A 15792-nucleotide genomic window follows, 5' to 3' on the forward strand; every position below is an offset into this window, starting at 1 on the left:
AAAAAGCAGAGAGGAACACGTTCACAATCTAACTCAGGTTTTGCAGGTTCTCAAAGAAATGAAGTTGTATACAAAGATGAGTAAGTGTGAGTTCTGACTCGAGCAGACTACATTCCTAAGACACATCATATCAAGGAATGGAGTATTAATGAACCCTAAAAAAGTTGAGGCAGTACTCGGCTGGGAAAAATTAACATCGATAAAGGAGATTCGTAACTTTCTAGGAATGACAGGTTATTACCACAGGTTTGTAGAAGGATTTTCTAGCCTACCTGCTCCTTTGACTCAGCTCACAAAGAAGAACGTCAAGTTTGGATGGAACGAGAACTGTGAAAGGAGTTTTTCAGAATTAAAGAAGTAATTGACTATTGCACATGTGTTGACCTTGTCGAGCGAGACAGGGGGATACATACTTTGTAACACCAAAATTTAATTTTAATGTAATTTAAAATTAATTTATTAATGTAAATTTTAATTTTCAATGTAATTTTTAATTTTTAATTTTAATTTAGTATAAAAATGGAAGAAATTTGATGGAGGATGAACTTGAAAACGATTTTGGAGAAAAGGAGTAAAAATTTAGGTTCTGCGAGTATTTTTGAAAGAAAAATCAGAAATCGGGAGTCAAAATATATTTTAAAAAATTTGTGTAACGTAGGATGCCCGATCAGGAGCCCCGATGAACCAGAATGGGCCGCGTGGCAACGGACGCTGACGCGGTGCCATGCGGGAGACCACGCGGGTGATCTGCGTACCCGCGATCGAACGGCCTAGATCTATTCCCGCGCGCAAGGACGGCTCGTATGCGTTCTCTCCCCAAAGGTTCATATTAGATCACGATGAATGGTCCATATTAGATCACGATGAACGATTCAGATTCACCCTCTATTTAATCGCGATTGGATGGTCTAGATCGAACGTGATGGACAGTCCAAATTAAAAAGGGACGAGTATAAATAACCTTCTTCACACCAAACCCTAACCCTAGCCGCCAGACGCCCTCACCAGAAAAGAAGACGCAGCTGCCGGGAAATAGAGCCGCTGCCACCCACCGCCGCGCTAGAGCCCTTTCCGACTGCCAAAAGAGGTAAACATTTCCCCATTTGCTCAAAATTCAATTTTAAACAACCTCATGACCAAATCAAAGCAAAAGAACTGGCCAATTGGCTGAAAAATGCGGGCAAAGCCCAGTGGCGCCGTCACTAAAAATTTCATAAAATGCCTCCGATAAAGACTTTTTCAATTTTCGTTTTGCCTAATTTTTCACTGTTGTGATCACCGTTTCCTTCCCTACAGGTTGATCGGAGCAAAACAGCCAACCACAACGTGAGCTGGAGGAGCTACCGTAACAGAGAGCCCGCCGCCGGTAAGTTTCAATTTTTTATGTTTTTTCGGCCAACTGAGGCCTCTTAACGTGTTTTTTCTCAGGGATTGATGCAAAATCTGCCGAAAATAGTCGACCCGAGGCAGAGCGCCGCTTCGAGCAGCAGTACCATTGCTGGAGCACGACGAGTTCCAGAATTGGGCAAAGTAGGCCCTGTGACTGATTTTGGATATTTTTGGGACATTTGTAGGTACTTATAGTGCGTTTTAATTTTTGAAAAAAAATTCAAGAAACCCGAAAACTGCCAGTAGGCGCAGTCAACAACTTAACTTTTTGGGCATCAAATATAGTAAGAATCTCTCACCCTATTCTTTGTTATGGAATTAAAGTCTAAATAAATAATAATACGGTATTTTGTATAATTTAAAAAATATTCATAATTAATTACGGAGTTATTAATGGAGCCAGAACCGGAAGTTATCTATTATTGATTCTGTTGAATTATTTTATAGTTAATTGTATGATAATATTTCATTGATTGATTTTATAGTTTTAAATGCATGTATTGTTTGATTTATATGATTACCATTGAATTGAAAAATAGAGACTAAAGAAAAATGAAAAATTGTGTGAGTAAGTGAATAGATAAAATGACAACCTTACTGGATATCTTGGGAGATGGTGGACGGACCAGGTATAATAGAAAATCCTACCATGAATGTTGTCTCATACCGGACAGAGTATCGAGACTTGGTAATTTAGCGCTTATACCGGACGGGGTATGGAGATAGCCCGTTTTACCCTCATACCGGACGAAGTATTGAAGTTTAGTAATTTGACGCTCATACTGGACGAGGTATGGGGACGACATGTTAATTGAGAATGTTAAAAAAAATAGTTCATCTATAGTGGGGACATCTCTATGAATCCCCATGGATACCAGCAAGCTGATGGAAAGTGACAGTTGTTGTTTGATTTATTGAATATGGATTTATAATGTGTGCATATTACCGATTGCATATGAAATCATAATGAATGCAATGTTATTATCTCTATAGGTTGTTTTTATAAATTTCGTTACGGTAAGTGGACGATAAATGGTTTTATTATTGATAAATGAATTTGTTTAATTAATTGCTCCATTAGTTGTTTTGATTTTCTACCAACTTTTATTTCTGTATCGGTGAGTAGCGTGATATTCTTGCTGGGCTAGTGTAGCTCATTTCTTATTTAGCCATTTCAGATCAAGAGGACCAAGATCCAGAGCCTGATCTACAAAAGGGTTGTGAGTATGATACTAGTTTTATTTATTTTTCGTTTATTTCTTTATTTTTTTTATATTTCTTTCAAAATAGTAATTCCTATAGCATTATTCAGTACTTTAAATTATTATGTAATGAATGTAAACCTTAACCATTTATTTCATTTTCGCGCTTGATTTATAATTTATTTCTTTTGGACATTCTAGGGTCATTACATAGTTTATTGTGATGTCTCCTATTTAGGGTTGAGTTGTGTTCTGATGCGGAATGAGAAGGTCATAACCTATGGGTCTAGGCAATTGAGGAGTCATGAGAAAAATTACCCTAACCATGACTTAGAATTTGCTGCGATCATCCACGCATTGAAGACTTGACGCCATTACTTATATGGGGAGATCTTTCAGATCTATACCAACCATAAAAGCTTGAAACACATATTCACTCAAAAAGATCTCAACATGTGTCAGAGAAGATGGATAGAACTCCTTAAGGACTACGATTGCAACATCTTGTATCACCCGGACAATGACAACGTAGTAGCCAACGCACTTAGCAGAAAAAGTACAGATGTATTAGCTTACATTATTGTTTCAAAATGTAGGGCAATAGGAGCCACAGAACAGGTACAACTTCAGAACCTGAAAAGGGTTACATGCTTGGCCCACCTGACTGTTTAACCTGAGTTGATCCAGAGAATAAAGGAAGCTCAATCCACCGATTCCACCCTAGCAGCCCTCAAGAAAGATACAGAACATGGAGTAAAATTAGAATTTCGAGTCTCTGCCGATGGGTTGCTTAAATTTCAAAATAAGGTGTATCTTTCATGTGACAGTAAGCTGAAAAGGAACATCATGATTGAGGCCTATAACTCAAAGTTTGCCATACATTCCGAAAACACTAAGATGTATCAAAGTATACGATTCTGATTTTGCTGAAACGAGATGAAAAGAGATGTGACCAACTTTGTTTTCAAGTATTTGGTATGTCAACAAGTCAAGGCATAACATCAACGCTCAGACGGGCTACTTCAGCCATTACCAATTTCAGAGTGGAAGTGAGAACATATCACAATAGATTTCATGATAGGATTGTCCAAGGCACGCTTGGGACCTGATGCCATTTGGGTAATTATTGACCGGTTCACCAAGTCTTTACTCTTCCTGACCATCAAGATGACCGACTCCTTAGACAAGCTAGTAAAAATGTATATCCAGGAGATATTCAGGTTACATGGAGTACCAGTGTAGTAATTGGAAAAAAAAAAGAAACGACGTCGTTTTGAGATGGACGGGTAGGAAGAGAGGAAACAAAATAAAAGAGAAAAAAGGAAAAAAAAAAGAGGAAAGAAAAGAAAAGAGAAAAGAGAAAAGAAAAAAAGGGAGGAAAGGAAAGAAAAGGGAGAATAGAGATTGGGGGAAAGAGAAGGTTCGAGAGAGAGAGAAAAGTTAGAGCGGAGAGGAGCAAGAAGAGAGAGAGGAGGAGACAGAGGACAGTGACGGAGCAAGCTAAGGGAAGGAGAAAAATGGAGATGGGAGGTACAATAAAATTTTGAGTTCTTGTATAGGTGTGGAGTGATTTCGAATATGTGATCTTAAGTTGAGAAATCTAGGTTCCGTTTAGTATGTAGAGCAATAGACTACGAGGTAGAGACAAGCGGTTGTGGATGACAGGTGGAATCATGGAGGTGCTCACGGAGGAGGCCGCGGGAAAAGAGAGAATGAAGACGCTGGAGAATGGGAGAGATCCGTAAGAGAGTGTGGTTATTTTGTGTAACATGAGTGTGAGTACATGGTGAAGGCCACGGGAGGAGAGAGTGAACGAGGAGGTCGGTGAGTGGGTGAGATCCGTGAGGGTGAGGTGACATTGTGTGTGTGCGAGCGGGGTGCACGGAGGAGGCCGCGGGAGGAAAGAGAAGGAAGAAGGAAGTTGGTGAGTGTTCTGTGAGAGAGATGAGAGTTGTGATTGTGAGTGTGTGATTAGAAAGCGGGAGAGATCCGTGAGAGAGTGTGGTTATTTTGTGTAACATGAGTGTGAGTACATGGTGAAGGTCGTGGGAGGAGAGAGTGAACAAGGAGGTCGGTGAGTGAGTGAGATCTGTGAGGGCGAAGTGATGTTGTGTGTGTGCGAGCGGGGTGCATGGAGGAGGCCGCGGGAGGAGAGAGAAGGAATAACGAAGTTGGTGAGTGTTCTGTGTGAGAGATGAGAGTTGTGATTGTGAGTGTGTGACTTGTGATATTTTGAACAGGCCGTGGGAGGTAGAAGAAGAAGGAAAGTGGTGTGTGAGTTCTGTGAGAGAGAGGAGAGTTCATGATTTTGCAGGGGGTCCTTAGAGTGGACTGTGGAAGGAGGGAGAATGATGAGTTCGGTGTGTGGGAAGAGATTCGGGTAAGAGGAGAAGTGCGGTATGACCATAGGGAGAGGTAGATATAAAAGGAGAGGAGAGTGTATATGCTGGAAATTTGGGAAAGGAAAAGAGAGGCGAATAAGGCGTGGTGTAAGGTATCAGGATAGGGGTGTGTTGGTAGTTGTGTGGTGTGAAGGTGTGGGTTGTATATTTGTTGGTATAGCTGCTGTAAATGTAATGGTTAGCGAATGAACATTACCGGCATGTGTGTGAAATGTTAGTGTGTGTTCTAGGAGGAGATGTGTATTAGGTTGGTATACCGGGTAAAGGAATAGGAGAGCCTCAGGATAACAAGGTGGAGCAAGTATGGGATGGTAGGGTCCTTGAGTTGGTAACATTGGGGGACGCCGATATTGGTGGTCGCTACCTAGAAAAAGTAAGTTGATCGCCGATGGTGGTGATGGTCGGGAGACTCCGACGGGAAGGGGTTTGGTCACCGATATTAGTGACAAAAAAGAATGGTATTTGGGTGTGTGCATGGCCTATTAGGGGTCGAGGGATAAGTGGTTTATTGGTGATCGTCGATACTGGTGGCGGGTGAGAATGGAATATGTGTGTGTGGCCTATTAGGGGTCGAGAGATAGGCAGTTTATTGGTGAGTGCCGATACTGGTGACGGGTGAGAATGGTATCTGTGTGTGTGTGTGTGTGTGGCCTATTAGGGGTCGAGGGATAGACGGTTTATTGGTGGTCGCCAATACTGATAACGGGTGAGAATGGAATCTGTGTGTGTGTGTGGCCTATTAGGGGTCGAGAGATAGGTGATTTATTGGTGAGCGCTGATACTGGTGACGGGTGAGAATGGTATCTGTGTGTGTGTGTGGCCTATTAGGGGTCGGGAGATAAGCGGTTTATTGGTGATAGCTGATACTGGTGATGGGAGAGAGTATTTGTACGGTTAGGGGACATCGAGGGGCGGTCACAATTAACATGCATAATTTTTAAATTACAAATGGTAGGTATTAGGTTGAGTAGGTGGAGTACATATAGGACCCCTGAGTTCTCTATTGTTGTATATGATGCTTGTAACTTAATTTTTACTGTACTGAGTTGTATATACTCACTCCTTATTATTTAAAGATGAAGTAGGGATGTAGTTGGGATCAGAGTTGTTGATTTTCGAGCCTAGCGGATAGAGGAATAGAGCAATAATGTTTTCATTATTTGGCATGATTGAGTGTGTAATAACTAGTAGTAGGGTAGATAGTGTGTCTGCTGGGAGTCTGTGAGATTATTCTTCACTGTGATATTACATGTAGGGTTGCAGGTTTATTGTGACTTTGAATAATAGATTGCGGTGAGGTTTCTATGTTTGTAGTGGATTTGGAATGACGTGTTCATATGTGGCCGTGGAATTATCTTAGCTTACGCCATTAAAAAAAATAAGTGTTCTCCGGGGGCATAGGGCTCACCAGGTGCCCCAGGACGAGCACCGGGGTTCCCCAGGTGCCACTCGCTGCATTTCAAGGGCTGCTCCCGTGCCATGCCGTGCCCCCTCCCGCACAGCCGAGATCCGCTACTGGCTTATCTACAACCCATATATGGCAGTCCAGCGTGCAACAAGAGGACTTTAATCGACTATTTAGAGTAGTTGAGAGTCTAGCTACTATGATAAGGGATAGAGCATTACGGGCGAAGACAGCATCGGTGTTGCAATAGGGGATTCACCTAGGTGTAGCGGAAACAAGCAACATTGAAAAATACCAAAGGCTAACCCTCCTGCATTCAATGGGGGTTCTGACCGGTTGGTGGCGGAAGATTGGATAAAGGAAACAGAAAAATTATTTGAAGTGATAACCGTGACCACAAAATAGAAGGTACAACTGGCTACATTCATGTTAAGAGGATCCGCCAAGCACTGGTGGAAATTAAAAAGAAGAGCTCTGATCTCCCCAATCACTTAGGAGGTGTTTCTAGAAGCTTTCAATGTGGAGCGAAAAGAAGCAAAGTTTACTGGACTTAGACAAGGAAGATTGTCTGTGGTGGAGTATGCCGAGAGATATATAGAGGGCCGGTTTGCGCCCGAGGTTAGGACCTTAACGAGATGTTATATGGTCGCCTATGCAGATCATTGATCTATTGGGAAGAAGTGGGTGATAGAAAATTGTTCGGTCCAAATCTTGTGGAAGAGACTACAAGCAAAATAGTTAAGATCAGGAAGAACATCCATTCTTGGATGAGGGTTTTAAAATTTGAGAAATGTGATCGGGTATTCTTTAAGGTCACTCGTTTCAATGAAATTAGTAGATTTGGCAAGAGAGGAAAACTAAATCCCCCCGGTTTATTAGGCTATTTGAAATCTTAGACAGAATTGGCATCGCTGCTTACATACTGGCACTACCTCCAGAACTATCCAGGGTCTATAACGTGTTTCATGTGTTCATGCTCCGCAAGTACAAACTGGACTCCTTTCACGTCTTAACCCACGAGCCCCTTTCACTCCAAGAGGATCTGTCCTACGAGTAAGTATCGGTGGGTATTATAGACCGAAAGAGTAGAGTACTCCGCAACCGAAAAATGTCTTTCGTTAAGGTCCTATAGCAGAATCACATAGAGAGAGAGGTCACATGGGAGATAGATTCAGACTTTATATCCCAATATCTCCAACTGTTTGATTGAGTGAGAGAGAGGTAAATTTAAGAGACCAAATTTCTTTTAACTGAGAGAGAGTTGTAATACCTCGACTCGAAATTTGGTTTGAGATTAATTTTAAAAATTAAAATTAATATATAAAAATATAATTTTTAAATTTATAAATTTTTATTTAATGTAAAAATTAGGAAAAAAAAGGTGGAGGATGAAATTGAAAACAATTTTAGGAAAAAAGGGTGAAAATTTGAAAGAAAAATCAGAAACTGTAGGTCAAAAAGCAGTTAAAAAAAATACGCCATGTGGCACCGCCTAGTCAGCAGCCCCAACGAACTGTAGCGCGTTGTGTGGCAAGACACGCTGACTAGGTGCCATGCGAGAGGCCACGCTACTAATTCACGTACCCGCGATCGGACGACTCAGATGCGTTTTCGCGCGCGTGGACGGTCCAGATCCGTTCCCTCCTCATGCATGATCGGATGGTCGCGATTAAATGCGATGAACAGTCCAGATTTGTTTCCTCTTTAAATGTGATCGTACGGTCGAGATCAAATCGCGATAAACAGTCTAAATTCATTTTCTCCTTAAATGCAATCGGACGGTCGAGATCAAACGTGGTGAACACTTCAGATTTAAGAGAGACAAGTTTAAATATCTCACTTCACATCAAACGAAACTCTAGCCGCCAGCCTCCTGCCGGAGAAGAAAAACCACTCACCGAGAAGGGAGCCGACAGTCGCCAACTGCCACGTTGGAGCCACTTCCGACTGCCAAAAAAGGTAAAAATTCTCATATTCGCTTGAAATTTAATTTTGAACACTCTCATGGCCAAATCGGAGCAAAAGGAACAGCGAATAAGTCGAAAACTGCAGGTAAAGTTCGGCGCCGCCGCCGTAGGAAAAACCAAAAATCACCTCCGATGAGCCCCTTTCCGTTTCCTATTTTGTTTGATTTTTTGACCATTGTGTTCACCATTTTGTTTTTTACAGGTTGACTGAAGAAAAACTCTCAGCCGTGAAGGTGAGTCAGCGGAGCCATTGCACTAAAAAATTCCACTGCTAGTAAGTTTTTGTTTTTGATTTTTTTTGGGCCAACTGAGGCTCCCTAACATGTTTTCTTGCTGGGATGGATATACTACCGGCTGAAACCAGCCAAAACTGGCCAAAAATGGTCAGGTTGAGGCAAACTGCTGCGCGGACGGTAGTGCCACCGTGCCAGAATTCTGAAATTAGTTAAAAAATATTTTTAACATCGGTTTAAGATTTTTAGGAGTATTTTTAGATATGTGAAGCGTATTTTTACCTCCACAGAAAAATTCAGAAAACTTGAAGACCGCCAATAGGCGCAGTAGAAAGTTCAGTATTTCAGACACTGATTCAGATAAGAATCCTTCACCTTATTCCCTGTTATGGAATTGAAGTTTAATTATGAATAATATGGTATTTTGAATAATTTAAAAAACTTCGAGAGTTAATTACAGGTTACTAATGGAGTCAGAACTGATTATTTATTATTGTTTATCCTATTTAACCGATTGTTTGATTTTACAGCTTTAAACACATGATAATGTACTAAAATTAGTAAAATGATTCAGTTGTGTTTCCTTGATGCATGTATTGTTTATCTTGTGTTGATTTACGGTTAAATTGTGAAACTAAAAATTAAATGTAAATAGAAAATTGATTAGTTAAGTGAATGAATGAATAGTAGCCTTAATAGATATCGTGAGAGATGGTGGACAGATCGGGTACATAGGAAACTCTACCGTGAACGTCACTTCATACAGGACGGGGTATCGAGAATTGATATTTTTAGCGCTCATACCGGATAGGGTATGGGGATGACCCGTTTTACCCTCATAGCAGACGAGATATTAATGATTGATATTTTTGGCACTCATACCAGATGGGGTATGGGGACGACCAGTAATTGATAAGGTTATATGTTGGTTTACACGTAGTGGGACATCCCTATAGACCCCCATGGATATCAGTAGGCAAATAAAAAAGAAAAATTGTTATTTTTACTTACTTGAACATGAGATTATGATGTTGTTGAGTTATTGTCTCTATAGGTCGTTTTTTAAAATCTCGCAACGGTAAGTATGCAATAAATGATTTTACTTATGATAAATGAATTTACTTAAATTAAGAGCTCAATTGATTATTTTTATGATTTTTACCAACATTTATTTTTTGTATCAATGAGCAGCATGATATTCTTATTGGGCTAGTGTCCCATTCATTAACTATTTCATATCAAGAGGATTAAAACCCAGATTCTGATCACCAAGAGGTTTGTGAATAGTTCATCACTCGGACTTCTTCAAAAGCTAGTAAAGATTGTCCTAAGATGCTTAATTGTCTACTTTTCGTTTATTTCTTTGATTTTCGTTTGTTCTTTTAGAAGGGACATTCTCGTAACACTATGGGGTATTTTAAATTATTATGTAAAGAATGTAAACCCTAACTCTATTATTTCGCTTCCGCATTCAATTCATATTTTTATCTCATTTTAAATTCTGGGACGTTACAATACATCTCTTTCTCAACAGGAAATTATGACTTCGAATCAGGTTATACTTTCATGTGTGTACTCGTTTGAAAGTTATTTAGATTATTAACTCATTATGTATATGAATTAATTCCTGAATATATGATTGCACTCAAAAAAAGTTATTTATACAATTATAAACTTGATAGAATTATTGTTTATTACATAATTATCCATGTCTGTTTCAAATTTACTTAGAATTGTGTTCCCTTACATATTTTTATTTTTTTAAATTTAATTTTTTATATATTTATTTCTACCTAATTACCTTTTTTTTTTTTTGTAAAAGAACCATTATCAATCTTAATTTTTAGTTTCTTTAATTTTTTGCCGAAAATTTGTTATATATCAATAATTATATATAATCAATCTAATACCAAATTACTAGTGATAATATTAAATTATTGATTAAGAATAAAAATAAATCTTACCTTTGTCCAATTTCATACCCAAAAATACTCTTAAATTTTAAGTTTTAGGAAATATTAATATATTACACATTAAGAATTAACTTTAATTAATTTATATTAGTCAATCCAAATACATTGATGTACTTGACAAAATTAGAGATTGAGGTGATATTTTTCTAAAATTTAGCCATTATGTCTACCTGCAAATATCTTTCTTAATTAAAACTCTACATAAATGAAATCCTAAAATAGGAGTATTCATCCCCTGTAACCTAACCATTGATATATACATACAAAACTTACCATATAATATATACAATATATTTATATACAATTGTTGCATCTCCTATATATATATATGTATGTATATGTTAATTCAGACATTACTCAAGGATGGCATTAGCTGACAAGTCTTGGCTAGAAAGCACAGTAGCTCATATACTGCTCAAATGTCCAACTAAGAGTTTGATGAGATTCAAGTGCGTTTCCAAGTCATGGTCGACTCTGATACAATATCCAAACTCCATATCTAAAACCATTCTCTTCAATGCCAACAATAAAAATATCTACAGTACCACCTCTCAACTCCTCATTAGTCGTATCAATAAGAGTCCTAACCCTAATGATAAGGAGCCTGTTGTGTTTTCTCTCTGCCCTTACCACAATCTTCGTGAAATGTCTACAACTGAATACCTCCCTTTCGTCCACTCACCTGATCGTGGGTCAACAAGAGTCAACCTTGTAGGCTCATGTAATGGAATTGTGTGTTTACATGATCATTATGGGGATAATTTTATTCTGTGGAACCCTGCAACTAGCGAGTTAAAAATCCTCCCACCACCTAGGTTTCAGTATTTTAACAGCAAGGGGATAAAAACTTCTGCTGATGTAATTCTTTCTGGGTTTGAATACCTTCAAGAGAGAAAAAACTACAAGGTGATAAAACTCATGAAAATTTCTGAATTTATCATGGCAACTTCTGTAGGAGATCATTGTATAGAAATCTACAGCCTAGAAGAAGATTCGTGGAAGAGAATCCATGTTCAAGGAATGGGTGTAGTTGATGTTTTTAGAAACTCAAGCACGGTGGTGAAAGGAACCTTATCTTGGTTTACTGTAAATCATACTAATGATGAAGAAAGAATCGTTACATTTGATATGGGTAAGGAGGTTTTTTCGAAGACTAGGCTGCCTGATAATATCAATAGGTTTTCTTGGTTCATTTGGTTCTATCCATTGGGTGACTGTTTAACAGTTTGTGTTAGTCAAGGGGATAGTCGGAGGGTGAACAACAGGTGGTGGATTGACGTGTGGGTTTTGCTTGAAATTGGTGTGGAAGAGTCTTGGAGTAGATTATATAGAATTGATCCAGTTCCTGGGTTATATTGGTGTTGGTATCCACTGGGATTTTGGAAGAATGGCAAGGTGTTTCTTGATAATGGCAAGGGACAGGTAGTCTTATATGACATGGACACCAAAGAAATCACTGATCTCCGAATCCAAGGAGTATATAGAACCATACAGATTGTTACTTACAAAGAGAGCAAGGTTAGGCTTGTCAAAGACATTTTGGATTAATATTTCTCTTTTGCTTTCTCTTCTAAACCATCTTTTGGTTATATGATTGTTATTTTACTCTCTCTATCAAGTTCAAGTTGTCTGTCCAAGTCGAGTTTTGTACGTGTATATTCTTAATAAGATGTTATAATATTATTAGTTATATTATTATTCGTGTGTTAGTACTAAATTTTTTTCTATATAGATGATCCCTTTTAATATGTAGTTATTATTACTGTCATAATTAGTTATATTAATAAAACTATCGTTTTTGAGTAATAAAGAATTAATTATTTTAAAATAATTTGTTAATAGTTAGTTATTTCCATAAACATCTAGTGAAGGTAAACACAAGAAAGAAAAAGTGCAAAGAACTATATAAAAACCTTTTAACGTAGATTGTTTACATCTAACCATATTTGTGAAAGTTTCATAAGTAATTTGTCGTTACAGAATATAAAATAAATACTCTTCTTATTTTCTAGTCTTTTTTTTTTTATTTACAATTATATAGAATCTTGATGATTGTGAAAAAAATATTATTGACTTGCTCTCTGAGTATAGAGTTGTTGAAAAATTTAAAGAGATAAATTAACTTTAGATAATATTTTATTAGAAATGAGAGGAAAAAGAATAAAAAACTTATAAAAAAAACTCAAATTTTCATTTGTGATTATTATAAAAAAAAATTATGTGATATATAAGCACTAAGATACCTCTTAAAATTTAAGTACATATACTATAATTAATTTTAATTAATTACTACAATTAAGTCTAAGACATTAATCACTTAAAAAAATTCATAAGATACATATTTAAGTTTAATACATAAACCATTCAGAAAATAGATAATAAGGTGGTTAAGTTCATAGGATTCATATATAAACTGGAAGCAGTCATCATCTTTTGCACTATCAATTTGTTTGCCTTTTCAGATGGATGAAATGAATCCCAAAAGACATAAAGATCTCTGTTAGGACACAAGTCTGAAACCAGTGTGCATAGGCCAAGGCCATTATAAGGTCCTTGTCCACAACAAGCTATTTTCGATGTCGTAAATCCTGCATCCATAAAAAAATGAATTAATAACAACTAGGACATCATTTTAATAAGTTACTTATTTATAATGTAATTCTTTATCAACGAATTTTACCTTACTAGTTACTTCTTTCATAAGAATGAACAAAAACATATGTTAGACGTTACTTCATCACTTAATTTAAATATATTTTTTAATTTTTATAAGATAAAATAAAGACTCGAAAAATAAATAGTATATATAGATGTAGATATAAATAGTACCATATGCTTGGGGTTGGGCGAGGAAATCCAGGTGCATTTGATGTGTGTTTGCAGCAATGAACACATGTCTCCCAAGTTTTCCGTTGAGTCCATTCAGCATCTGAATGAGTTGCGGATTGTACAAAGACGCAGCTCGTTGCAACTCAGTCGAGCATCCTCCATTGCTGCTGCCCCTCATTGCGAGTTCTGCAGGCACACATCCCATTGGTCCAGTTCCTGTCACCAACACCCTGCGTCCTCCGAGCTGATGCACCCTCTACACTTTGACAAGTAACATCATATTATAGATTTAATGTTCTTAACCAAAACTCATTCAATGATAAATAACATCACATCAAGTAATTCTAAAAAAATTATGCTTTTAAATTTTTGTTTGAGCCCTTATATGAATTGTGTTACATTTACATTAGAAATTACCAGCAATAATTTCCGATACTCAGATAGAAGGAATTTAACGTAGTCTGGCAATGCAAATTGGCGAGATCTTGCAGAGTATGGCACCAAGTAGTAGTTGTTCACAAAGTCGTTGCCACCAACAGTGATGAGCACAAGTGCTTGGTTTACAAGTCTTCGAGTTTGTTTAGGTCCGATAAGAGAACTTACTCTTTGCTGGTATTCTTGGAAGTGATCCAGTTGTCTATACATTCTAATTATGTTCAGCTGCAACATGTAACAATATAATAATTTATCAGTCAGAAACTAATTTCTTTTAATAAATTTTTTAAATTTATAATAGTAAATATCGAATGCTTAATTAAATAACAAGTTTATACCTGTTTTAGTAAATCTCGAATAGTTCGTTAAACAATGGGCTTATAAATTCTCACTTAAGAAATAAGTAACTAAAAAAGCAATTTCCTTACAAATTGAACTCCAGTATCATTGAGTATTCCAATTCCTGCTGAAGCAAAATTTGCCCCAACAAGTAGTCTTTGCCCAGTCAGCTGTGGACTCAAGTATGGCAATGGAGGTTCTGATAATCCAATTTCTTGACCTGCAAATGTAAACATGCATTATAATAAGCACGATCATGCATTTTTGGTATAGGAATAATGCAAGATTTTGAAATCGAGAGGTTTTAACTGATGAGGTCTGGGATGTTAAGGCCATTGGAGAAGCGGCCTGTAGGCCTATGAGTCGGATAATCAATTCCATACGGGGCTGAATCTGCACGAGCAGTTGTTGCTAGGTAATTGTTGTTGCCACTATCGACAAGGGAATCACCAAACACGAAAAATGCACGTGCATCCGCGAGTGTTGATAGTGTCAATAGAAGGCCTGTAATGATTAGAGAATTGTCTATTGATGATACTGAATTTGCCATTATCAAACCCATATTCTTATTTGAAAAAGACATACAAATATATGGGCTGTGAAAGATTTCAGATGAGAGATGCTTGCTTTATATAATGTTAGCTATTGAGTTATCTGCCAACAAATTACACGTGCCTTCAAATTGAAATCTAATGTCCTAGTAGGTCTTAGTTGAATTTCGAGTTAATTTTTTTTTTCTACAAACGAAAGTTTTAGAGTTATATTTTACAGAAAATTATCTGTAGATAAAATGGACAAGCTTTTAGGTTGCAAATGTCAGAGGAAGTTCATTAATGGGAATAGAAAAACCCAAAGGTCATGTGATCTGGATGAATGATTTGAAGTACACCCACAAAAAATTACTTTCCACCGCCAATTTATAAAGTGAGATAAAAAAATGGGATGCTGGTTAAACTGTTGTTGAATTCAAGTTGATGTGTGGATGGTAAAAAGAAAAAAATTAAATTAGACTACGAAAGTCGAATACGTTATTGTCAAGTGAATAAATTTATCGAAAAATTAGCATATATGGAGATAAACATGTAATTTGATCAATTGTATCTATTTTTACTAGAGAAATGAATGTTAAATTCACTGTAGAAATATCCTGTAATTATAAATACATTCTTTTTCTCAAACCATAATCACAAATACATTCAAAAGTTTCAATTTTGAGAGTAAAGCACATATATATTGTGAATTTTGAAAAAACTCCCAAAAGGGGCCGAGAAAGTTTCTAAAAGTTCTTCGATTCCCTCCGAGGAGCTTGGCTCACCCACTCTGCTATGTGGAAAGGCCAAAATTCATTGGCATTTAATCTTGTGATCTAATTTGTCGAAGGTCTTTAAATTTTCTCAAGTGTCTCAAAAGTTATAGCTTTATATCCAACTTCCAATTCACATGTTCTATTCTTTCAGGTGAGCAGAATAAAGAATCACACATGACCCTTGTGCTAAGTAAGTAACATGACTAATTTCCAAATTCCTTAAACTTCTAAACTGCACAAATTTGAAAGCAACCACAACTATTCCATTCAGTCAACTCTTCGTTAACTATTTCAATGTGAATATCTTGCACC

The 15792-nt window shown here is 37.2% G+C and overlaps 2 protein-coding genes across 2 annotated transcripts; one reads left to right on the forward strand and one right to left on the reverse strand.

Moving 5' to 3' along the window:
* The first annotated feature begins 10934 nt into the window (after positions 1–10934).
* On the forward strand, positions 10935–12119 carry LOC110814868 (F-box/kelch-repeat protein At3g23880-like). The gene has a single exon (XM_022042451.1). It carries the CDS (start codon positions 10935–10937, stop codon positions 12117–12119), a length of 1185 nt encoding a protein of 394 aa, XP_021898143.1.
* A 765-nt stretch (positions 12120–12884) lies between these two features.
* On the reverse strand, positions 12885–14785 carry LOC110814938 (GDSL esterase/lipase At5g18430-like). Its single transcript, XM_022042534.2, has 5 exons — positions 14484–14785; positions 14264–14394; positions 13818–14060; positions 13401–13656; positions 12885–13159 (listed from the first exon to the last, which is right to left on the reverse strand). The coding sequence occupies exons 1-5, from the start codon at positions 14755–14757 to the stop codon at positions 12936–12938; spliced, it is 1128 nt and encodes a 375-aa protein (XP_021898226.1). The 5' UTR covers positions 14758–14785; the 3' UTR covers positions 12885–12935.
* Positions 14786–15792: the final 1007 nt, after the last annotated feature.

This window comes from Carica papaya, chromosome 6, assembly GCF_054855325.1.
Source record: "Carica papaya isolate Zhongbai chromosome 6, ASM5485532v1, whole genome shotgun sequence".
NCBI lineage: Eukaryota > Viridiplantae > Streptophyta > Magnoliopsida > Brassicales > Caricaceae > Carica > Carica papaya.